Here is a 25,614-nt window from a genome sequence, read left to right on the forward strand (position 1 = left end):
CCTGAAGGCATTAATTCAAAAGCATCTGCCAACTGACAATCTCTCCAAGCCAGCAGCTATTATTCTCTAATTAATCGCAAATTAATATACATATTAGTGGCGAATCAGTGTTACAAGGTACACAGTATGATAGCAGTGTGAGCATACACATCAGGACTGTATTGAAATTAATATACACCAGTGCTATTTCAATATGAATATTCATTATTCATTTGAAAACTAGTTGAGGAGTTTTCTACTTTATTAAAATAACTTGCGTTGAAAATGTTATATTTGGATATTGTATCTATTGTTAATTGTTGACTCTGTGCTCTACCTTCCCCGCTGCAATTTGTAAACTCTGTGTAATGCTTCCTTCCTTGAAATGTGATGTTAAAAGCCACTTGCCACTTTCCCTTGAAAGCTCAGCAGGGAAGTGAAATCAGACAAACCTTCCATTTCACTGACCACTTGCAGTCGGCTGCTGCCACACTTCAAGCACTGGTGGTTCCCTGAGGCTGTTGCCATTCTGCTGTGAGTGAGTCTTTGTGGGACAGAGTGTGATTAAAGGCTTTGCAATGTTGCTATATGTCCTTTGTGTCTCAGTGGTGTGGAAGGGAGGTAGGAGGCTTTGGAAGGGGGTGTTTGAGAGTTTCCTACCTTGGTTATTGCCATGGCACAGCTGTGCCCAGAGATCTCTATCAACTGCTGCTGTCCAAATCTGTATTCTTCATAGAGTTCCTCCTCCAGTGCCTTTGCTTCTTCTTTACTGCAGAATATAAAAGGAGGTGGAAGCAGTGAGAACACAATAATTTCCTGGTCTCTGAACCCTCTTACGATGGCAATTGTAGAACTTTCAGCTCTAATTCAGAAGATCATCGATTCAAGTCCCACACCAAATACAAGAGCCCATAATCCAGGTTGACGCTCCAGTGCAGTACTGAGGGATTGCTGCACAGTTGGAGGCGCTGCCTTTCGGTTAAACACTCTTTTAGGTGGATTAAAAGATTGCATGACAATATTTGAGGAAGAATAAGGGAGTTCTCCCTGATATTCTGGGCCAATATTTATCTTTCAAACAACATCACTTAAAAACAATTGATTGGTCATGATACTTTACATAACAACAGTGATTATATTTCAAAGGTATTTCATTGGCTGTAAAATGCTTTGGGACATCAGAGGCGCTATATAAATGCAATTCTTCTTTCCCAGCAACAGAATAGGTTGGTCAGTACAATATTCCTGCTCCTAATTTGTATGGTCAAGTGAATTGGAGGTGGGGGTGTCCCCAGGTCTCTTCTGCCCTTGTCCTTCTAGGCAGTGCAGGTCGTACGTTTAGGAGATGATGTTGAGGAAGCTTTGGTGAGTTGCTGCACACAGAATAACACACAACTCATACATTATGCGGGCTGGCAGAAACTGAGAAACTCAGGTGAAGGGCCAAGACCCACACAGTAGGACGTCAACAAGTTGAAAAGGATAGGGATAAAGTCTTGAGTATATCTTAGTTTTTAAGTGGCTATGGGTTTAATTAATCAAAGTTCAGTTAGAATTGATTTTGTGATTAAGACTAAGGGCAAGAGGTGTGGAATTTCAAATGAGCAAATGGTAGGACTGTTCTAGGGAGGATGATTAACAATTAATATTTACATAGAACCTACAGGCAGAGAAGTTTGGGTTCCTGCAGCTGAAAGAACTGACAGGGAGGTAGGTTTTGAGAAAGCGTTTTTTTTAAGGATTAGGGACAGAATTCCAATGTCTAGGAGGATGGAGTCTGAAAACTGTCTTAGCCATAGGGAAGAGGAGTAGATTTGTCCTACAGTCTTGGGGATTAAAAATCATCACCAGGACACCGTTGTGTACGGCTCTTTTAAGGAGATCAAATAAAAATGGCTATTTTCTTCATTTTCTTTAAATAGTTTTCTTTTAATTCTAAAACATATTGGAGAAGGAGGAAGCCGGGCAGGGGGGAGGATGTTCGACTGGGTGATGTGGTTGGTAGTGTGAAAACTCTCTGCCTCCCTACCTCTCTCTCCTCCTTTAAGACACTTCTTAGAACTTACCTCTTTGATCAAGCTTTTGGACACCTGTCCCAATATCTACTTCCATGGCTTAGTGTCAAATTCTATTTAATAACACTCCTGTGATGCACCTTGGGATGTCTTACTATGTTAATGCTGTGGTTGGCAAACCACATTGACATGGTTGCAGGCCTCTGCTTAGAACAGAGGGAGAACCAGACAGAAAATGATCAAGGTCCGTGTCGTTCACCTTTAACCATCCTGATACAATGATGATGAAGTGATTGACTAATCACAGTGAACAATCTCTATCACTGAGTTTACAACAAAGACATGAGATGAGAAAAACCCCCAGTGGAGAACGACCTGTTCATCCCAAGCAGACTACAGTGTGTGAGTTTACTTCAATAACAGTGCATGTGAATTATGTTGATATTTGATGCAGAAAATCATAGGCTGACATATTCCAGTCTTTAATAACTAGTGTCTGTTGCCTTTTGTGATACACTCCAGCCCCAGTGTTGTTACCAAGCCAAGTGTTTGGTGCAGCAAGCTGATTTTCTTCGCATCTTGTGAGTGCGAGTTTTATGAATACTTTAAGCATCAGGAATAGATCCCTGTGAAGCTCTGTTAGTCACCGCCCACGTTTCCACCTCAGCAAGAGCCCTCGCCTTTTATCACCTTCTGCCATCCATTGCCAAGCCAATTTTTCTTCCTTTTTATATGATTAACTCAATCTCCTGTGGTGCAGCACATGAGGAGTGAAAGAAAGGACTTGCATTTCTATACCATCTCTCACAATCCCAGGACGTCCCAGAGGGTTTTACAGCCAATGAAGTACATTTTGAAGTGTAGTAATGTAGGAAATGCAGCTGCTAATTTGCACACAACTGGTAATTAATGACTGGGTCATCTATTTTTGTGATGTACGTTAAGGGATAAATATTGTCCAGGACACAGGGGAGAACGCCCCTGCTTTTCTTAAAAATGGTGCCATGGGATCTTTTATGTTCACCTGAGAGGGCAGACAGGGCCTCAGTCCAAGGTCTCATCTGAAAGATGGCACCTCTACCAGTGCAGCATTCCCTCAGTGCTGCACTGGGAGTGCCAGCCTAGAGTTTGTGTTCAGATCTCTGGAGAGGAATCCCTGAACCCATGAGTTTCTTACTCAGAGGTGAGAGTGCTACCCACTGGAACACGATTGACACTATGAAGACTTGGTGTAGTTTTCAGGAAAGGTGGAGTTAGAGGGTTAGGGAATAATTGGATCCGGACACAAAGAGACAAGTCAATTTTCAATTTAATGTAATATACCTTATATCACAAGGCAATACAATACATCAATTTTATATAATTTATGGTTAAATGGCGGAAAATTAACAGCAGTTTGGATAATAGGGAAATAGAGTTGGTTGGAGCATGGAAGTGTCTCTGGGCACTGCTGTTCATAAGAATGAGAATAATTAGGTTATTCCCCTGCCAGTTATGCCTGAAGACTGTGCCACGGTAAGTGACTGGGATTGAATTTACAGAAATAATTTTCATTATGTTACTGCATCTTGTTAGTGAAATTACTGTCCAATTAGCGGGAGAAGTTGCTGTAGTTTCAGCCATGACTTCTGTTTGCTGTATTTCATTGAGATTCTTTTCAAATAAACTGTTTGCTACAATGTTCTTTTTAAATAGACTCTTTTGAGTCCTGCCATAAGTTCCACCCACACCTCCAACTCATTAGCTGACAAAGTGGTGCCAATAAACACTCTGCATTGCAATTCAAACTGAGACTCTACAGTGCCACCACTGCTGGAAGCTGTAATTACAGCATGAAAGTTTACATAGAGCTGAATATTCTGTTCAGCATGCGTGGATCGGCCCGACACACCGACGTGTAAAATGACATGCGATGATGTCGGGCATGCGTCCTGGTGTCATCGCGCGTCATCTCGATATATCGTTCAGCCGGCGGGCACCAGAGGCCGCTACCGGCCGCCAAACGGCCATGGCCTATTAAGGCCATTAAGAATATAACTAAACTAGTGAAGGACACTGCCCGTCCATCTTTAAGGTTGGCGGGCAGCTGAAAAGGCCTTCGCGTTTTTCAGGAAACCTCATCCACGAGCGGGATGAGGTTTCCTGAAACTTTTATAAAATCAGTGAAATAATTTCCCCACCTTTACAGAGTCACATGAGTTGGGACATGTTTGAATAAATTTTAACATCATTTATTAAAGTCTTTTATTATCCATTCATTCTCCCTGAGGCACGGAGCGTGAAAGAGTGCAGGCCCCGACTCTCCCTCCTCCTTCCAACCCCGCCCCCCCCCAACCCGCACAGGTAGTGCTGAGCACTACCAGCCACGTGTTACATTGGGTGGGCCCTAATTGGCCCACCCGTGTAAAGTGGCGGCGCGCAGCCGATCACGGGTAGCGATCAACTCCGTGCCTGCCCCCGCCCGCCCACCATATGTAAAGTCCTGGCCATAGGCTGTTTCAATGTAGCATCTTTCATGGTCATAGACCTGTTTTACAGTCAATTAAGTACTTTTGAAGTGTAGTCTCTGCTGTAATGCAGGAAACGATAATGGCTTGGAATTGTTGCTTGTTTACAAGCTGAGTATATTTTTATTTTCACTGACCTTAATTTGTTTATGTCTGTTTTACGCTTCTGGTCAAGATGAGAAGTTGGCAGAAGAACCCAGAGGGGAGATAAGGGGAATTTTTTTACGCAACGAGTTGTTATGATCTGGAATGTGCTGGCTGTAAGGGCGTTGGAAGCAGATTCAATCATAACTTTGAAAAGGGATTTACATAAGGACATAAGAAATTGGAGCTAGAGAAGGTTGTTTGGCCTGTTGAGCCTGCTTCGCCATTCAACAAGATCATGGCAGATTTTTGACCGCTTCTACTTTCCTGCATTATCCCCATATCCCATAATTGCTTTAGTTTCTTTAATCCCAAAATCCTACCAATCTCTGTCTTGTATATATTCAACAATGGAGCATCCACAGCTCTCTGGAGTAAAGAATTCCAGAGATTCACAACTTTTTGAGTGAAAAAATTTCTCCCCTTCTCAGTCCTGCAGTCTAAGATTTTGACCCCTTAGTTCTAGATTACCCAGCCAGAGGAAGCATCTTTTCAACATTGACCCCATCATGCTCCTACAGCTACCACAGGGCGAATAGTACAAATGCATTTATGGGGATACTAGACAAGCGCATTTGGGAGAAATAGATAGAAACAGACATCGATAAGATAAGATGAAGTAAGGTGGGAGAAGACTCGTATGAAGCACAGGCACTGACATAGACAATCTGGGCCTTGTTTCCATGCTGCAAATTCTATATAAATAGAGGATTTGTGACACTGAACTCCAAGTTTTATCAAATTATACTGACAGCAAATAGCACTAATGGTCAATTCCAGAGTACAATGCCCAATTTTGTCGCCCTATCTCGAAAAGGGTATACACATATTAGCAAGAGTTCAGTAACAGATGTAGGTCCTCTCAGTTTTAATACTATCTCCTTGAAAACTTAAGCAGCCCATGTAAGCTAACAGTTAAACACAGTGCAATAAAGCATATGGAAAGTCTTTAACAACTCTGAGCTGGTGATAACTTTGGCTGAGATTTGTGTTGAGATCTGATGTCTAGACAGATGATCTTATCTTCCTTGTGAAGGAAGAAAGCTCCTTTGACTGCAATACACTTTGCAGTAACTGGGAATGTGAACACATAGTTACCTCATACGTTGAACATGAATATAGTGTCATGGAATATTCCAGCAAAAGATTTTTTTTTCACAGTTGATTCCCAGGATTGTTTTTATGTTCATCATTGGCTGAACATCTACAGAAATGTTCCCAAGCATTTGTAAACAGACAGTCAGAATATTACCCAAACATTAGAGTGTTAAGCAATGACCGTAAATTTGACTTTTGTACCTTCAAGGATAGAAGACTGAAGGGTGATCTGATCAAGACGATTCAAATGATAATGGGATTCAGTAGAGCAGAACTGGTAGAGAATTAAGAATGAGGGGGCATAATCTTAAGATTAGGCTTGGGTCTTTTAGGATGACTTTCTTTACGCAAAGGGTAGCGGAAATCTGGAACACTCTCCCCAAAAATCTGTTGACACTGGGGGACCATTGGAGCTTTAATGACCAGGCTCAATAGATTTTTGCGAGGCAACAGAAGGGATATGGGGCAAATGATGTAACTTACAAAGGAAGATGAGGTGAATCAGGGAGCACTGGCCAGGACTCCACAAGAAAAAAATTGTATTTGTTTAGCATCTTTCATGATCTCTGTATGTCCCAAAGCATTTCACAGCCAATGGAGTACTTTTGAAGTGTAGTCACTATTGTAATGTAGGAAACACGGCAGTCAATTTGTGCACAGCAAGCTCCCACAAACAGCAATGTGATAATAACAAGATAATCTGATATAGTGATGCTGGTTGAGGAATAAGTATTGGCCCAAGATACTGGGGACAGCTCCCCTGCTCTTTTTCAAAATGGTGGCCATGGAATCTTTAATGTCTACTTGAGAGGGCAGTCAACTTAATGTTACATCTGGAAAATGGCACCTTAAGCAGTGCAGCACTCCCTCAGTACTGGAGAAGATGGAGGAAGGGGGAGTTTTGCAGTTTTGAGGTGGACATGAAGTATGAGTTAGAGTGGTAGAGGAGCCCAGGTGATGATTTCAATTCAGTGAGGAGGGCGATGAGTGGAGTCAGTTTTTCGATGGACAGCTTGTGTTGTCCACTCACACCTGCCTGAGGTAGTTGATGATACGGTCCAAGCAATGGTGGTTGTGTCACATTAGCATCAAATGGATGGGCTGCCAGCACCAATGGCATCTGTATAGACAGCCCTAACTGATTGGGAAGAGGGCAACTCAATGGGGCGCTTCATCATGACGAGGTTACAGCAGGACCTGAGAGGGTAGAATGCATGGAAATATCAGGAAGTAAAGGGAATGGCAGTTTTTCAGCAAGTTGATGAATATTAGAAATAAATTTAAGGCTCAAAACACACATGGGACTGTAGTAAAAATAAGCAGCAAAGCTGCTACCTGCTCCCTCTCATTGTAGCATTAGGCATCTTTGAACATTGCTGGGAATAGCTGGTATCACCTCTGGGTTACGGATGGGTGGACAAAATGTAGGTAGAGGGGAAAGCTGCATCCAATTCCTTACTGCATTATCTGAACTCGATCTGTAAATGTTAATAAGCATCTTGATCGCAGCCCTGCCTCCCCCATTCCTCCAACCCCCATCGGCATCCATCCCCATGATACTCTGGACCCTCTGCTTCCCAATGTTAGGAGCCACAAATTAACCCCAGCGGACAAGAAGTGGTATGTGGAGCTAAGCAGGGACAGTGGAGGATCATTAATATAAGTGAATGTAGAGGAAGGTGGAAAAGTGAAGAACACTACAACCACTCTCCTCCTTTGAGACTCTCCTTTAAACTTACTTCTTTGACCAAGCTTTTGATCACCAGCCCTAATATTCCCTCATATGGATCAGTGCCAAATTTTGGCTAATTACGCTCCTCTGAAGCACCTTGGAGCATTTTACTATGTTAAAAGTGCTATATAAATACATGGCATTGTTGTTGAGAGAGGCCAAGACCGAGGGGATTGCCTGTTTTTCCTTGTTGATGTTATCCCTCCATCCCTCAATTCCTTTTACTTTTCTCTCTCTCTTTCTCTGTCACTTCTATCAGGGGACTAAGACCTCACACTATGGATATATATACTTATATATATGTAATATATATATTTATATACCCTCATGGCTAATTTCTAAAATCTTAAAAACTTGGCAAAGGCCTTTTAAAATGACTGAAGCTATGTCTGTCTGGACTGTTAAACAAAAGGAGCTACCATGGCAGTTTCACAGAAACTTGCATCTCGTTATCTCTGGAGAGACAGTAGCAAACCTCTGCAGAGACAAAATTCAAAGAGAACTATACAAAGGCCATCTGCATTTCAAAAGCCAGACCAGGCCAACTATTCATCGGCTAGGACAAATGACTCCACAACCTCCTTTTCAAATCTTAATGGTTGAAAAATTGAACAATCTCAAAGATCCAGACAAAGGGATACGTACCCTTTGTCAATGCCAGAGTGGAGAAATGGGAGTAATGTGTCACGTGCCTCACTTGTGGAACCAATAATATTGTTTTGTAGAACTGCAAAGCTCAGTCTGCCATCTTACCATCTACAAGCAGTAGCACAGACCCCATCTACACTGTTTCAACTGGAACTTCTGTACCATTGCCGACAAGACTGATTCATCTCTGTGTGCCTATCTTCTTATGCGAAGTCAACTCCACTTGAAAAGTGAATTATACAGCATCAGTTTTCAACCTGCCAACTTCCTTGAAGGGATACCTCATTGTACTTTAATTCTGGACTCTGGAATTACATGAAACAATAATTATTTTCTCTGTGGTCTTTGTCCTGTAAATCCTTCTTTTCTCTATCCTATTTTACTGTATGAGTGCAAAGGGGGCAAAGTTGTTATCCTCCTCCTGTGTTTGAGTGTGTGCAAATGAACTAACCCTTTGAGTTCATTTTAGCTCGAGTTTGCTGTGAGGTGATTACTAAAAATTGGATCACAGCAAAACTGAGGAGTTGGGAAATACACTCATAAAGGGGGATGCAAATCAAAATCAAAACACCTTCCTGTTTATGGATGGGTGGCAAGAGAAGAAATCAGGACTGTTTGAATTAAACACCCTCCAGTCTGTAACACTATTTCATCCTGTCTAAGTTTTCTCTCTCTAGTTGTCTCTCTTTTTCTTTCTGCTTTTTTCTCCATTTCTTCATCTCCCTCTTCCTTTCTTTGTTTCTTCTTCTTTTGATTTCTTCCGTTTTACTTGGGGTCACCAAAATGTTGATTGATCGGCCTTCTCCATATCCTCCTGTCAGCTCCCTATTCCTCTTCCAATGCTGAAGCATTTAAGTCTCTTGCTGCTGCATCTTTCCATCTGGTCTTAGGCCTTCCTCTTCTCCTTCTTCCTGGCAGTCCTATCTCCATCACTTGCCTCACTACATTTCCTCTCACTCTCCCTATGCAACAGGTGACCATGCCATTTCAATCTCTTCACTTTCTTTGATACTCCCACAATCTTCACTGACCCCCTGATGTGCTGATTCCTGAGTTTGCCCTTTCTCGTCACTCTACACTTCCACCTTGGCATCCGCCTCTCATTAGCATCCAATCATTGTTCCTCTCTGTTTCTCTCCACTTCTGTCTGTTTCCTTCACCCTCTTCTGTTCCTTTCTCTGTTCCTTCCTTTTCTCCATCCCTCTCTCTCTCTCTCATGCAGTTTCCTTTTGTTCCTCCCTATTTATTTCTGTATTTTTGCTTTGTCTCTGTACCTAATGGATGACACTCACCGCCCCCCCACCCACTCCTCCCCCCGACCCCCTGCATCTCCCCATGGTGATTGCTGTCACTATGTGAGGAAGACTTAATAAGGGGGATTCCAGATAAGTTCCTGCTATCTCAGAAGAGATTCTGCAATCTGATAAATTACTGCAATTATAGATTTAGATAAAAAAGATTTTGTGGGGGAATTTTTTTAGCATCTGCTCATCTGAAACAAAGATTTTGGCAACTGGTGATCAGAAGTTCCAGCCTAACTCTGTATGGAGGCTCCTGTTGATTTTCAATTAATATTCTATAAAGGAAAACACAGCACTTGTACGAGACAGATTCTTGGGATTCCTAGGATTTTTCTTTGAGGAGAGGAATGAGCAAAATGGGCGTGCATTCTCATGAGTTTAGAAGAATGAGAGGTGATCTCATTAAAACATGTAAAATTCTTAAGGAGCTTGACAATGCTGAATGCTTCCCCAAGCTGGGGAATCTAGGACATGGGGTCTCAATCTCAGAATAAGATGGTCGATCATTTCAGACTGAGGCGAGGAGAAATTTCTTCACTCAGAGAGTGGTGAATCTTTGGAATTCTCTACCCCAGATGCTCAGTCATTGAATATATTCAAAATTGAGATTGACTTATTTTTGGGTACAAAGGGAATTGAGGGTTATGGGGATCAGGCAGGAAAGTGGAATTAAGGTAGAAGATCAGTCATGATCTTATTGAAAGGCAGAACAGGCTCGAGCAGCCGAATGGCCTTCACCTGTCCCTATGTTCCTATGTTCCAAATGCCCAACATACAGCCTAGGAAGGAGATGGGTTTGAGTCCTGGCCTTTCTGAATCAGCTAACCTCACCCAGGTCTGCAGCTCTACCGCCGGTCTCAATGGCCCTGGAATTCCTTACTACCCAAAGATGAGCAAGATTCATTCAGCTGCCATCAGTCCCAGAATGACTTTGCAGACACTTCTCAGGTCTCTCAAGGTCGTACCAATGTCACCTCACGTCGAGACTCACAGGTATGTCTGGGGTCGTGGGTGGTGTGTGGGGTGTGGTTTGGGGCTGACAACCTCTCATGTTCATTTAGCAGGGACAGGAGAAAGTAGTAAAATGGTTCATATGGATGATACCAAAATTGGGAGGTTATACCTATCAGGAAAGACTGAACAAGATGTGACTCTTTTCTGTAGAAAAGGCTGAGGGACCCCGGCCGTACCTGTGCGTCTTGACGTGAGGTGACATTGGTACGACCTCGAGAGACAGCACCTGAGAAGTGTCTGCAAATTCATTCTGGGACTGATGGCAGCTAAATGAATCTTGCCTTATCTTCAGGTAGTAAGGAATTCCAGGGCCACTGAGACCGGCGGTACAGCTGCAGACCTGGGTGAGGTTAGCTGATTCAGAAAGGCCAGGAATCAAACCCAACTCCTTCCTAGATCAAATGTTGGGCAGTTGGAACATAGGAACATAGACCTGATAAAGGTCTTTAAAATTATGAAAGGGTTTGATATCATATAAAGAGATGTTTCCATGTGCAGGAGTCCAGATCTAGAGGCCTTAAGTATAAGAGGGTCACTAATACATCCAATCAAGAATTCAGGAGAAATTTCTTTACCCAGATACTGATGAGAATGCGGAATTTGTTATTTGTTACCACAGGGACTGGTTGAGATGAACAACATGTATGTATTTAAGGGAAGCTAGATAAAAACATAAGGGAGAAAGGAATGGGAGGCTATTGATAAGGGTGAGTTGGAGAATGGTGGGAAAATGCTTGTTAAAGTATACACACCAGCATGGACCAGTTGGGCTGAATGGCCTTTTCTTTGCTGTAAATTCTATGAAATTCCAACTCCACAAAAAAGACATTCCTGTAATTGTTTTGAGTAGTTCAGGCAGGCACTTTCTCCTGAGGCAGACAGGCTGAGCTGGGAATTTTCCCAACTCCCCTACCCACCTCCAAGGTGACAATCCAGGCTTCACTGCCTACGTGACAAGTGGTCACTTAAATGATGCACAAGTTCTGAATCAGTGCCTGACTGTCTCTGGCCTTTACCATGAGTCAAAGGATAAAAATTGTCAATTTTCTTCAGAGATCTGCATTTACTTAGAGAGAAAGGAATACATCATGAAAATATTTCTTTTAAGAAAGACACAGCAATTTCAGTTGGCTAGAATAAAAAAAAGGATTGTCACAGCTCCGGCTGCCAGCCTTAAATGAAAGAAGATGTGACTTTGAAAAGTTAATGAGGTTTTCTGACAACTTTGAGAGTTACAAAGAATGGATTGGTTCAAGAGCCAATTAATCCCCTTGTTATCTTGTTCAATTAACTGTTATTTTGAGAATCTGGTAACCCTCTGTGCCAGTGCCATCTCCTCATGAAGCATCTGTATCTGTCATTTGTCATATGCAGTTAAACAAAACTCACGCAGTGTGCCCAGTGCTCAGAATTGCCACAACTTAATGACATAATCTGTTTGAGAATCAAACTCAACTAACAGAGACAACAACATTTCTATAACGCCTTTAACAAAGTAAAACTTCCCAAGGTACATCACAGGAGCATTATAAAATAAATGACACCGAGCCCTATAAAGAGATGTTAGGACCGATGTCTGAAAGCTTGATCAAAGTGGTAAGTTTTAAGGAGCACCTTAAAGAAAGAGGAAGGTAGAGAGGCCGAGAGGTTTAGGGAAGGAATTCCAGAGCTTAGGGCCCAGGCGGATGAAGGCACGGCCACCAATGGTGGAATGGTGGAAGAGGTTACAGTGATAAGAAGGGTGATATCATGGAGGGATTTGAACACGAGAACAAGAATCTTCAAATCGAGGTGTTGCCAGGCCAGGAGTCAATTTAAGTCAGCAAGCACAGGGGTTGATGGGTGAATGGGACTTGGTGCGACTTAGATTATGGGTATCAAGGTTTTGGTTGAGGTCAACTTTACAGGTCACCTGAGGGTTCAGTGGGTGAATACACCATCCAAGGTGGCGCTGACTCAAAAGATTGGGATGGTCACAAATGCTCTCCACACTATTGTTAAAAACCCAGTTGGATCTCTGGTCTAAACATGACTTAAGTCCCCCAGTAAGTCGTACTCTTAATAGGATCAGGAGGAGGCTGTTTAGCCCCTGTTGTTCCATTCGATTAGATCATGGTTAATCTGCGACCTAACTCCATATACCCACCTTGATTCCTTAATAACTTTTGTGAACAAAAATCTATCAATCTCAAATTTAAAATTAACAATTGACTCAGTATCAACTATCTTCTTCAGAAGAGAGTTCCAAACTTCTATCAACCTTTGTGTGAAGAAATGTTTCCTAATTTCACTCCTGAAAGGCCTGGCTTGAATTTTTAGACTATACACCCCTGCCCCCACCCAGTCCTACCAACAGAAACAGTTTCCCTCTATCTACCCTATCTATTCCCCTTTAAAAAATTGTCCAATCACCCCTTAACTTTCTCAATTCCAGGGAATACAACCCTTGTTATTTAACACTTGGAGACCAGGTTGTTGGCATCCTCCCATCTCCGAAAGATGATGGGAATGCAGCCTCAGAACTTGATGAGGTCAGATGAGATCATCTGCTGCACCTCTTCGGATGGCTAAACAAGCTGATTCTGGAGAGGCAAACTCTGCCACGAAATGCCTTGCCTGAAGGTGGTGTGGGATGCTCTCTGTGGGCACCCCCTGTTTGCAGGGCTGGCGTCAGCTTTGGAGCTTCTGAAACCACATGTCGTCATGGTGGTGAAAAAACTCGTGCCCACAGCTGATGCCGCCATTTGCATCAATCATCAGCTAGAGCTTCCCACTTGTCATGATTGGTATTGAGGGCCTTCATGTCTCTTTTGACAGCATCCTTGAATCAGAGCTTTGGGCACCCTGCTGGTCCCCTGGCATGGGCTACCTCCCAGTATAGCATATCCCAAGTCAGCGAAGCCTTCTTTGCTTGTCCAGGTATCTTTCTAGTAAATCTACACTGCACTCCCTCCAACGCCAATATATCCTTCCTAAGGTGTGTTTCCCAGAATTGCTGTCAGAACTACGGGTGTGGTGTAACCAGGGCTTTGTATTTCTGAAGTTATAATGCTAGTTCTGTAAGGTCGGCATTCCATGTGCCTTTTTGACAATTTTCTGTTCATGACATTTTAATGATCCACGTACCTTGACCCACTCCCCCAAATCTCTTTGGGCTTCCACTGTTTCCAGCTCTTCACCATTTAGAAATTAATTTGGCTGTATATTTATGGGTCTAAGATAGATGACCTCCCTCTTGTCTACGCTGAAATCCATTTGCCACAGTTGTCTGCTCGTTAACGATCACATCCTGGGAACAAATCCAACATTCCAAAGGAATCTCCACACCAGGGTGGGGGGGGGGGGGGGGGTGGTGGTGGTGGTGGTGCAGTAGCATAGTGGGCAATGTCGCTGGGCTAGCAGTTTTTTTTTATTCATTAACAGGGTGTGGGTGTCGCTGGCAGGGCCAGCATTTATTGCCCATCCCTAATTGCCCTTGAGAAGGTGGTGGTGAGCTGCCTTCTTGAACCGCTGCAGTCCATATGGTGCAGGTACACCCACAGTGCTGTTATGGAGGGACTTCCAGGATTTTGACCCAGTGACAGTGAAGGAACGGCGATATATTTCCAAGTCAGGATGGTGAGTAACTTGAAGGAGAACTTCCAGGTGGTGGTGTTCCCATGTATCTGCTGCCCTTGTCCTTCCAGATGGTAGCGGTTATGGATTTGGAAGGTGCTGCCTAAGGAGGTTTGGTGAGTTCCTGCAGTGTATTTTGTACACACTGCTGCTACTGTGCGTCTGTGGTGGAGGGGTGGATGAGGTGCCAATTAGGAAGGCTGCTTTGTCCAGGATGGTGTCAAGCTTCTTGAATGTTGTGGGAGCTGCACTCATCCAGGCAAGTGGACAGTATTCCATCACACTCCTGACTAGTGCCTTGTAGATAGTGAACAGGCTTTGGGGAGTCAAGAGGTGAGTTATGCCCCACAGAATTCCTAGCTTTTAACCTGCTCTTGTAACCACAGTATTTATATGTTTTGGTCTAGTTCAATTTCTAGTCAATGGTAACCCCCCAGGAGGTTGATAGCAATCCAGAGATCCGGGCTAATATTCTGGGGGCATGGGGCTTGGGGGCATTCCACCAACTGGTGGAATTTAAATTCAAAGAATAATATCTGCAATTGAAAGCTAGTCTCAGTAATGATGACCATGAAACTACCATTGATTGATTTAAAAACCCATCTGGTTCACTAATGTCCTTTAGGGAAGGAAATCTTCCATCCTTACCTGATCTGGCCTACATGTGACCCCAGACCCACAGCAATGTGGTTGACTCTTAACTGCCCTCTGAAATGACCTAGAAAGTCACTCAGTTCAAGGGCAACGAGGGATGGACAACAAATGCTGGTCTTGCCAGTGACAGTCACATCCCAGAAAGAGAAAGAAAGAAAACTGCACTTATTGGCTCAGGCCAGAGCAAGACTAAGACCAGGACTCTTTTCGCAAGAGGCCTTTAAATCATAGAGAAGTTTAATAGGGTAGACATACATCCACCTGTTGGAGGAGACCTAAACTAGGGCCATCAATATAAAATAGTCACTAATAAATCCAACTGGGAATTCAGGAGAAACTTTTTTATCCAGGATGTGCTAAGAATGTGGAACTCACTACCATAGGGAGTATTTGAGGTGAATTGAAGAGGGAGAAAGGAATAGAATAATACACTGATAAGAATGAGAGGAAGTAGGGTACGAGGAGTAAAAACAGAAAATGCTGGAAAAACTCAGCAAGTCTGGCAGCATCTGTGGACTGAGAAACAGAGTTAAAGTTTCGAGTCTGTATGACTCTTCTTCAGAGCTAAAGCGAAACAGAAATATGATGGATTTTATACTGTTTAAGAGGGGGTGGAGCAGGTGGAATGAGACAGATGACTTATTTGTCAATCTCTCCTTAGCTGTTACCTATCCCTGTCCACCCCCTCTTAAGCAGTATAAAACCCATCAAATTTCTACCTCTCTTTAGCTCTGAAAAAGAGTCATATGGACTCGAAATATTAATCCTGTTTCTCTCTCCGCAGATGCTGCCAGACCTGCTGAGTTTTTCCAGCATTTTCTGTTTTTATTTTAGATTTCCAGCTTCTGCAGTATTTTGCTTTTATCTTAGGGTAGGAGGTAGCTTGTTTGGAGCATGGACACCATCATGGACCAGTTGGGCCAAATGGTCTGTTATTGTGTTGTAAATTCTACGTAATATAAGGCACTTAAACTTTCACTTGGGCATGATAAATGACTGATAATGGTGGACAGGTGCTTAATGTGTTCACGCAACATTCCTTTATCTGTTGCTTCAATAAGGGTATTAACTTTGCTTTAAAACAGCAGCAAGAGGAATTCTTTAATGTCATGTATACCCTGAGCTCGAAAGAGTTTTCTACTGTCAAGAGTTGGGTACATGAAAATCAATGACACTGTCAGGGCAAGTCGAGGGAGAGTTTCCAGATCAGGTAGAATCTGAACGATTTCACATCACTTGGTCACAGGTTAGAGGAGAGAAAAATATCTGGAAAATAATAGTCATAGGCATGAGCAAAAAATGAAAATTGCTTCACTCTGTGGCGAACTATCTATCATCTTTGTAAGGGAAGATTTAATTCTGTTGCCACTTATCTGGAAATGAATGTGTCAGGGTCGGGTTGAGTGATTACTTCTGCTCACCATGTTCAGACATATTGACTGTCATTCTCCAAATCAAGTCCAATTTAATGTTGCATCAGGAGAGGTACACAGTTGAGTGCTTTCTGTTAAACTAACACTAATTGTAACTCTTTGTGGGCGACACCTAAGCTCCCAAATGTAACATCTCACTGAGAAGTTAGAGATCGAGAGGTAGACATACTGGAAGATTGGGCAATATTTAATGGAGGTGACGAGGGTGCTAGGCCATGGGTGAGTGATGGCGGGATGGGGTCATGGAGGTTGGCAGCAAGGTCAGATGTGACTCTCATAACTACCCCCCACCCCCCCCAACTGATGCCAGTTCTCTCAGGCACTTTGAACAAGGGCGCCACCTTGATGGGCTTCCCACATGACGGGACCCCACCCGCCACTGGATGAATACCAGCAGTGATGCAAGGAGGCCTCAAGAGGGCATTAGTTGCCACTTATGGGCCTCAAATGACGGCAGGAAGGGAAGGTCATCCATGAGCTTTCCCACCCTGGACTTAATCAGGGCAGAGGAGGGAAGGCAGAGGGATCCCTATCTGCCACCCTCTTGCCCAATTAAATGCCCCCCCCACCACCAAAGTCGCCATGCGGAGGGCATTAAATTCCATGCAGTGAATGAATAGCTAGACACATTGAAGGATTGAAGTCACAGGAGAAATGAAGATGGAGCAACAGAGATACTGAAGGACTGGAGAAAGGTATTAGATAAATTAAATTCTGTCTTTCCTTTTACTTGGTTCTGCATTGGCTGACTGTATGAGTGTGGCAATTAGCGTCCAAGGTTCAGAGGAGGAAAAGCAGCCAGGCATCCAACACCTAATTATTTAATCAGTGCTTCCACTGGCAACTGCCAGCATGTGGCTTTCAAGGGTGGAGAGGAGAAGACTAAGCTTAATTATTCTGCCCACCCACACTCGATCAGCCTCACACATGAAGGTCAGAATTTTATACCCACCAATAGCGGGCTCGTTGTGTGGGGGTGGGGGGAAGGCATACAATTGGATGGGAAGGCGCAGTGGGGGCATGCCCATCAACAACCCACCTCCGTTGGAATTTTACAAGCGGTAGGGAGGTGTCAGGTGGCCGTCTGCTTTTGAAGCAACTAATTGCCACTTAAGGGCCTCCGCCACCGCCAGTGGTAAACACTTATGGTCTGGCTGTGGATCCGGTGGGGTTGAGCAGCATTGGGGGCGGGGTGGGGGCGTGGGGAGATGTTCATCCTGTTCAGGCAGCCTCTGCCCAATGGAGTGCCACCCCCCCCCCCCAACCCCAAGAGGAAAGGCCACACCCACTTGAAAGCCCCTTTGCCTGAACCTGATCGTGGGTTCCTCCCACTCGCCAGCACCTGCTGAGCTCACCCTTGTGCGGCTGGCCCTCTGATACCTTCCAGTCCAGCATCCTCCGGGGCTGCTCATTGGGACTGACTGCATTCACAGTCATGGCTGGCAGCTCTTGGAGGTGGGACAACCTCCTTCAGGGAGTGTAAGCCATGACCTCAGGCAGTTAACAGCCTGGCATCCATCAAATCTGGCCATAGCTCTCTGGGCCAGTGGAAGAGGGCTCATCCTCAACCTTCCAGCCGGCAGACAGGGTCACCACCTCTGCATAAAATCCAGCTCGTAGAGTCAGAGCACTTAGGCAATGGGCATCCATTAGAGGAGTGCCAACAACAACAACTTGCATCTATATAGCACCTTTGACATAATAAAATATCCCCATGATGCCACACAGGAGCATTATCAAATAAAATTTGACATAAAGCCATATAAGGACATATCAATGACAGGAGAACAGATGTTTGGTCAATGAATAGGCTCTAAGGGGCAATTTTAAGGAGGAGAAGGAGGTAGCGAGACAGAAAGGTTTAGGGAGGGAATTCCAGAGCTTAGGGACCAGGCAGCTGAAGGCACAGCCGCCAATAGTGGAGTGATTAAAATTGGGGGTGAGTAAGTAGCCAGAATTGGAGGAGCGCAGAGATCTCAGAGAGTTCACAGAATCACAGAATTTTAATGGCACAGAAGGAGGCCATTCAACCCATCGTGTCTGCACCAGCTCTCTAAATGAGCATTATGACCTAGTGCCATTGCTCTGCCTTTTCCCCGTTCCCCTGCACATTGTTTCTATTCAAATAATCATCCAATGCCTCAACTGAACCTGCCTCCACCACACTTCCAGGCAGTGCATTCCAGACCTGAACCACTCGTTGTGTGAAAAAGCTTTTTCTCACGTCATATTTGCTTCTTTTGCAAATCACTTTAAATCCATGCCCTCTCATTCTTGATCCTTTTACGAGCAGGAACAGCTTCTCCCTATCTACTCTGCCCAGCTCCCTCATGATTTTAAACATCTCTATCAAATCTCCTCTTAGCCCTCTTCCCTCCAAGAAGAACAGCAACAGCCTCTCCAATCTATCTTCATAACTGAAGTTTCTCATCTCTCGAACCATTCTTGTAAACCTCATCTGCAGACTCTCCAATGTGTTCATATCCCTTCTATAATGTGGCACCCAGAACTGTACACAATACTCCAGCTGTGGTCTAACGAGTGTCATATATAAATTCAGTATAACCTCCCTGCTCTTGTACTTTCTGCCCCTATTAATAAAGCCCAGGCTACTATATGCTTTATTAACTGCTCTCTCCACCTGTCCTGCCACCCTCAGTGATCTGTGCACGTATACACCCAGGTCTTTCTGCTCCTGCACCCCCTTCAAAATTTCACCCCTTATTTTATATTGTCTGTCCATGTTCTTCCTACCAACATGCATCACCTTACACTTCTCCACATTGAACTTCATCTGCCACCTATCTGTCCACTCCACCAACTTGTCTATGTCCTTTTGAAGTTCTACACTGTCTTCCTTGCAGTTTACAATGCTCCCAAGCTTCAGATAGAAAGTTGGCTAACTGGTTCTTCAGTTTGTTCAGAATGACTTTAAATTCATTTTGCTTCTCTTAGTAATTTTCCAGAGGAATAAAATTTGACTTGAGTGATTCTTATAGCATATAAAGGTCTATCAGTAGGTTTTCCATTTCTTTGCAAAGCTCGCTAGCTTGATCTTACGTTTTCCTGTCATTCAACAGTCTCCTCAAGTTCCTTCTGCTTAGATTCCATTCTGCTGTTGAAGACAGTCTTCATTTCTTCATGTTGCTGGATGGTTATGCATTTCTTATGCATTTGATCTTGAAGGGCAATCAGCTGTTCTTCCAACTGTTTATTTTCTTGTTGACATCATGCCAGATCACTCTGGGCTTCAGTGCTACTGATAATTCCAACGCAGCTTTCTCTGAAGTAATATTCAATATTCTCTGTAGCTGCTCAGGGTTTTCCATGGGTTACATATTGATTCTTCAAGGAGTCTTTTAGGATCACAACTTCTTTGTGTACCTTTTCTGCCTGATGTTTTACCTGGCTGTACATCTGATTGAGTTTTCCCAACTCCTGCTTTGACTTGCCAACTGTGGAATTGGGGGTTGTTGTTTCCTCCTGCTACCTTTGTGTTACCACTGAAATTTGTTTGTTCAGATCTCAAAAAGCTTGATTCATTGGAGACTTCAGTTTATCATGCATTTTCAGGGGTATATACTCAGCTTGAATCTTGTACTTCAAATCTTCCAGTTCAACTCTGATGTGAAAATTTTCCTGTAGAACAACCTCATTTTCAAAAAGCTTTCATTCTTAAGCTTCTCAGCTGCTTCTCAGCCTTTTCTTTCTTCTGCACTAAACTCTTCAGCTCGTGCTTTCATTTTTTTGACATGGTTGGCAGCCGTTTTGTGGTTTATTTGAATATTGTCTCCCTTCCTCTGGGGTCTTCTGTCTCCCTCTCACTGGGTTCTTTTGTTGCCCTCTCTCTGGAGTCTTTTGTTGCCCTCAGTGCTTTACTGGCAGTTTCTCTCTCTCTTGGGTCTCTTGTCACCCTTGGCGTTTTATTGGGAGTTGCCGTCTCCTTGGGGTGTTTTCCCCCTAGACTGTTCTTTCAATCTATTACCATGTGACTCTATACATCATACCATGGGCGGAGCTATTCTTCAGTCCCACGTTAACCCTTGCTCTGCCAAGCACCTTTACATTACAATGCCATGCAGGAAGACACAACATCATACAATCTCTGGTATCTGTGGACCCAGTAACCAGGGGCAAGTCACTGAGGCCACAAAGCCCCGGCCAGAAGAGCTGTGACAAAAGGCTCATTATGTAGGAACTTTTCAGCAACAGAGATGCCTCAGAGAGGACCATTGTGTCCTCAATGGAATAAAATAAAACCAGAATTAAACCTTTAGGGCCAGAACAGCAGGACAAGAGGCTTAGTAAAAGGAAGGTTTAAAACAGATGTCAGGAAGTACTTATCTACACAGAGATTGTTTAACAGCTGGAATGGGTAAGCTGGAAGAATGTTGAAACCAAGGCACATTTAAAAAAAACCACAGAAAATGCCGGAATTACTCAGCAGGCCAGGGAGCATCTGTGAAGAGAGAAAGAGGATTAACGTTTTAGGTTGATGGCCTTTCATTAGAGTTCTGATGAAACGTTGTCTCTGTTTCTCCCCACAGATGCTGCCTGACCTGCTGAGTATTTCCAGCATTTTCTGTTTTTATTTCAATTTCCAGCATTCGCAATATTTTGCCTTTACATTTAAGAAACAGTTGGATGCTGTTGTGAGGAGATGGTATCGGTTACGTAAACCCGAGTCCACTCAGCTTCATTAGAATTGATCTTGTAACCTGTAGTATAAGGATGTTCAGCAGAGCAAGGACTAATGTGGGACTGGGGAAACTGTATCGCCCACATAGTGATGTAGAGAGACAGATGTTAGTAGACTGCATGTAGAAGTGTCTAGCCGAAGCCAGCATGGAAAAAGTATCCATGCAGTGCTGCTTGGAGCTGTGCATAATTATGAGTTGTTAATAAACACTTAGGGCAGAATGTTTCCCTCATTGTAAGGCTAGTTTACACAGTTAGGGAGGAGGTATGACACGGAGGTATTTTTAAACAAATTTAAGTAAATGCCTTTGAGGAAGAGCAGAGAAAACATCATTCCAAATGCAGGCACTCGAACAATCCGAGTTTCTCACTCAGGTCAGTGTTCATTCACATGACAACCATTCCATTCTCAAACCCAGTCAAAAGGTAATGAGCATGAATTGTAAAAGCCATTTTTGTGACTATCAAGCATCCCAATTTATTAATCTTATAAATCCAACTTGACTGTTCGCAGTAATTGGTAATTGTTTTCCTTTGACCCAATACTCAATCTCTCCAGAATTCAATCAGTTCAAGCGGCTCCAAGGCTCATATTTAGCTACCTGTTCCATATACAAAAATCAGCATTTGTTAACTGTTAATCATTCTCATTGAGGCTGAGTTGGTTTTGCAATTAAGCTCCAAGTGGAAGCTTTTGATGACTCTCCATGTTTAGTGATTCTACAAAGTCCCTGTAACTCTTGGCCTAAATAGCCAAGTGGTTATGGTACTGGGTTTGTAACCCTAAAATCAAGAGTTCAAATCTCACAATGGTAAACTATGAAACAATGCATCAAGAGTTCAAATCTCACAATGGCAAACTATGAAACAATGTAACTTCATCTGAAACAGATGGAAACAGGTTTGTACTCGAAAGAGTTACAAAGTCCCTGTAACACTTGGCCTTGTTAGCCAAGTTGTTATGGTACTGGGTTTGTAACCCCAAGAGTTCAAATCTCACAATGGCAAACAATGTAACTTCATCTGAAACAGATGGAAATGGGTTTGTACTCAAAAGAGTTACTGGGTTTGTAACCCCAAGAGCAAGAGTTCAAAAAATCTCACAATGGGAAACAATGTAACTTCATCTGAAACAGATGGAAATGTGTTTATGAGGCTTGGCCTAAATGGCCAAGTGGTTATTGTATTGGGCTTGTAACCCCAAGATCAAGAGTTCAAATCTCACAATGGCAAACTATGAAACAATGTAACTTCATCTGAACACAGATGGAAACATGTTTGTACTCAAAAGAGTTACAAAGTCCCTGTAACACTTGGCCTAAATAGCCCAGTGGTTATGGTACTGGGTTTGTAACCCCAAGATCAAGAGTTCAAATCTAACAATGGCAAGCTATGAAATAATGTAACTTCATCTGAAACAGATGGAAACAGGTTTGTACTCGAAAGAGTTGCAAGCAATTCCAGCAGATTTAAAAAGAGGCTTGGCCTAAATGGCCAAGTGGTTATTGTATTGGGCTTGTAACCCCAAGATCAAGAGTTCAAATCTCACAATGGCAAACTATGAAACAATGTAACTTCATCTGAACACAGATGGAAACATGTTTGTACTCAAAAGAGTTACAAAGTCCCTGTAACACTTGGCCTAAATAGCCCAGTGGTTATGGTACTGGGTTTGTAACCCCAAGATCAAGAGTTCAAATCTAACAATGGCAAGCTATGAAATAATGTAACTTCATCTGAAACAGATGGAAACAGGTTTGTACTCGAAAGAGTTGCAAGCAATTCCAGCAGATTTAAAAAGAGGCTTGGCCTAAATGGCCAAGTGGTTATTGTATTGGGCTTGTAACCCCAAGATCAAGAGTTCAAATCTCACAATGGCAAACTATGAAACAATGTAACTTCATCTGAACACAGATGGAAACATGTTTGTACTCAAAAGAGTTACAAAGTCCCTGTAACACTTGGCCTAAATAGCCCAGTGGTTATGGTACTGGGTTTGTAACCCCAAGATCAAGAGTTCAAATCTAAGCTTGGCCTAAATAGCCAAGTGGTTATGGTACTGGGTTTGTAACCCCAAGATCAAGAGTTCAAATCTCACAATGGCAAACTATGAAACAATGTAACTTCATCTGAAACAGATGGAAACAGGTTTACTCAAAAGAGTATCAAGAGTTCAAATCTCACAATGACAAACTATGAAACAATGTAACTTCATCTGAATAAACAGATGGAAACGGGTTTGTACTCGAAAGAGTGACATTGGGAGTTCCACCCGACAGCGATTTAAAAGATTATCAAGAGTTCAAATCTCCCAATGACAAACTATGAAACAATGTAACTTCATCTGAAACAGATGGAAATGTGTTTGTACTCGAAAGAGTTACTGGGTTTGTAACCCCAAGATCAAGAGTTCAAATCTCACAATGGCAAACTATGAAACAATGTAACTTCATCTGAAAAAACAGATGGAAATGGGTTTGTACTCAAAAGAGTTACTTTGCTTGGCCTAAATAGCCAAGTGGTTATGGTACTGGGTTTGTAACCCCAAGATCAGGAGTTCAAATCTCACAATGGCAAAATTTTAGCTTGGCCTAAATAGCCAAGTGGTTATGGTACTGGGCTTGTAACCCTAAGATCAAGAGTTCAAATCTCACAATGGCAAACTATGAAACAATGTAACTTCATCTGAATAAAAACAGATGGAAATGTGTTTGTACTCGAAAGAGTTAATTTAAAAGATTTAAAAGATTATCAAGAGTTCAAATCTCACAATGGCAAACTATGAAACAATGTAACTTCATCTGAATAGGAACAGATGGAAACGTGTTTGTACTCGAAAGAGTTACAAAGTCCCTGTAACACTTGGGCTAAATAGCCAAGTGGTTATGGTACTGGGTTTGTAACCCCAAGATCAAGAGTTCAAATCTCACAATGGCAAACTACGAAACAATGTAACTTCATCTGAAAAAACAGATGGAAATGTGTTTGTACTCGAAAGAGTTACAAAGTCCCTGTGCATGTTGTTGTCTCCTAGATCAGTGCCAACACTTCTTGCTCTGCTTGAAAACCTCCAATCGGGTAACTATTCTTCCCTAAGGCACTGAAATAACACTAAACAAAGTTATGGACAAATGTCAATGTGTTATAGTCCAGAACCAGTTAGTGAAGGAGCCAAACGTTACTTAAGCTTTTATTTATTTGCAGAGTTAAACATTATATGCAGGTCAAGTATCCTTTATCCGTAAATCCAAAAACTGAACACATCTAAAATCCACATTTCTTTTGAACCCCATCAGCCTTTAGCACAGGAACTCCTGACCCTAGCTGACACAACCTGAGCCAACATGAACCTTGCCAACCGCACCCAACATTTAGTGCGGGAAGTCTAGTTGTTTGTCTGCACACTTTACCTTGCGATTTTTGCGGGGAACACATCAAAAGAAAACTTATTACAGGTTATCCTGTATTTATTATTCAAAGATACATCTTACTTTTCTAGCCATTTTATTTACTTTTAACTATAGCTAGCCTAGGCTTAGGCCAGCGGAATATAAATAGGCCTAGTCCTATATACAGTAACTGAAAACCAAACTTATCTGAAATCCAAATCTGATCGGCCCCGAGGATTTTGGATAATGGATACTGGACCTTACCATCTAACTCAACCATCCCCCAGTTTTAACAAGTGTCTCTCTATGTGTACTCAAGTAAAACCTCAGCTAATGCCCTCCGGCTGAATATAATTAAACACAATTGGTATAAAATTCGCATTAAAGGCATGTTAAAATATACATTTTTCTTATTGTTTACAATTTTTGCCACTTAATGACTGTTAAGTTTAATTCTTGCTGTTTGTCAATACTGCAATCTCAGCATTTCTGAATTATTACTGTAATGCTAGCGGTTGCGATATATTATGGTAATGTCAGTGTTTCTGATATATTAAAGTAATGTTAGTGCTTGTGATTTAGTACTGCAGTCTCAATGCTTATGATTTATTACCATAATGCTAGTGTGTGTGAACTAATGCTGGATATTGGTGTTTATGATTTATTACTGTAATGTTAGTGTTTGTGATCTATTAATATAGTTTTGAGGCTTGTCATTTATTACTACAATGGTTAGTGTTTGTGATTTATTATTGGAACACTAATGTTGGCCATTTCTTGTAGGAATGTGGGTGCTTGTGATTTCTTACTGTAATGTTAGTGTTTATTCAAGCAACACAGTGCATGGATTTGAAAATAAAACTGGGAGGCAGATGTCTATATATGGACCAGCCGGCATGCTTAAGGGTTAAAGGTTACTGCCTTAGTTTCAACCCATGTTTCGGGAAATTGGGGACAGTGGATTAGCAACTTGTTCTCTTACCTCTCCAATATGGGCACAAGGACCACCCAGGAGCAACTGCTCTCCTTGGCTGTAAGAGTTGTAATTTTAGAGGTTTTGGGTCGCCTTAATCTAGTTCCCAGTGAAAACTGGCACTTCAGAATTGTTCATGGTTTTGGTGCTTCATTATTAGTTTAAGTCAAAATCAAAATATTGGAGGCAGAGTTTTGGGCCTGTGGCTAAGAGTAAGGCATCATTCTTACATGGAGGTTAAAAGATAGTGCAGAGAAAGCTTTACTCTGTACCTGTGCTGTAACTGCCCTCGGTGTGTTTGATGGGGTCACTGTAGAGGAAGCTTTACTCTGTATCTAACCCGTGCTGAACCTGCCCTGCGAATGTTTGATGGGAGTGTGTGGAGGGACCTTTACTCTGCATCTATCCCCATGT

At 42.6% G+C, this 25,614-nt stretch overlaps 1 protein-coding gene across 1 annotated transcript in view; it reads right to left on the bottom strand.

Moving 5' to 3' along the window:
- yjefn3 (YjeF N-terminal domain containing 3) overlaps positions 1 to 25,614 on the bottom strand; it is a 124,441-nt gene that overhangs the window by 43,073 nt on the left and 55,754 nt on the right. Inside the window, exon 2 of the mRNA XM_041205538.1 lies at positions 640 to 748. Coding sequence (XP_041061472.1) covers positions 640 to 748 — 109 coding nt within the window. The remainder of the gene's footprint in view (positions 1 to 639; positions 749 to 25,614) is intronic.

This window comes from Carcharodon carcharias, chromosome 14 (genome assembly GCF_017639515.1).
Source record: "Carcharodon carcharias isolate sCarCar2 chromosome 14, sCarCar2.pri, whole genome shotgun sequence".
In the NCBI taxonomy this organism is placed as follows: domain Eukaryota; kingdom Metazoa; phylum Chordata; class Chondrichthyes; order Lamniformes; family Lamnidae; genus Carcharodon; species Carcharodon carcharias.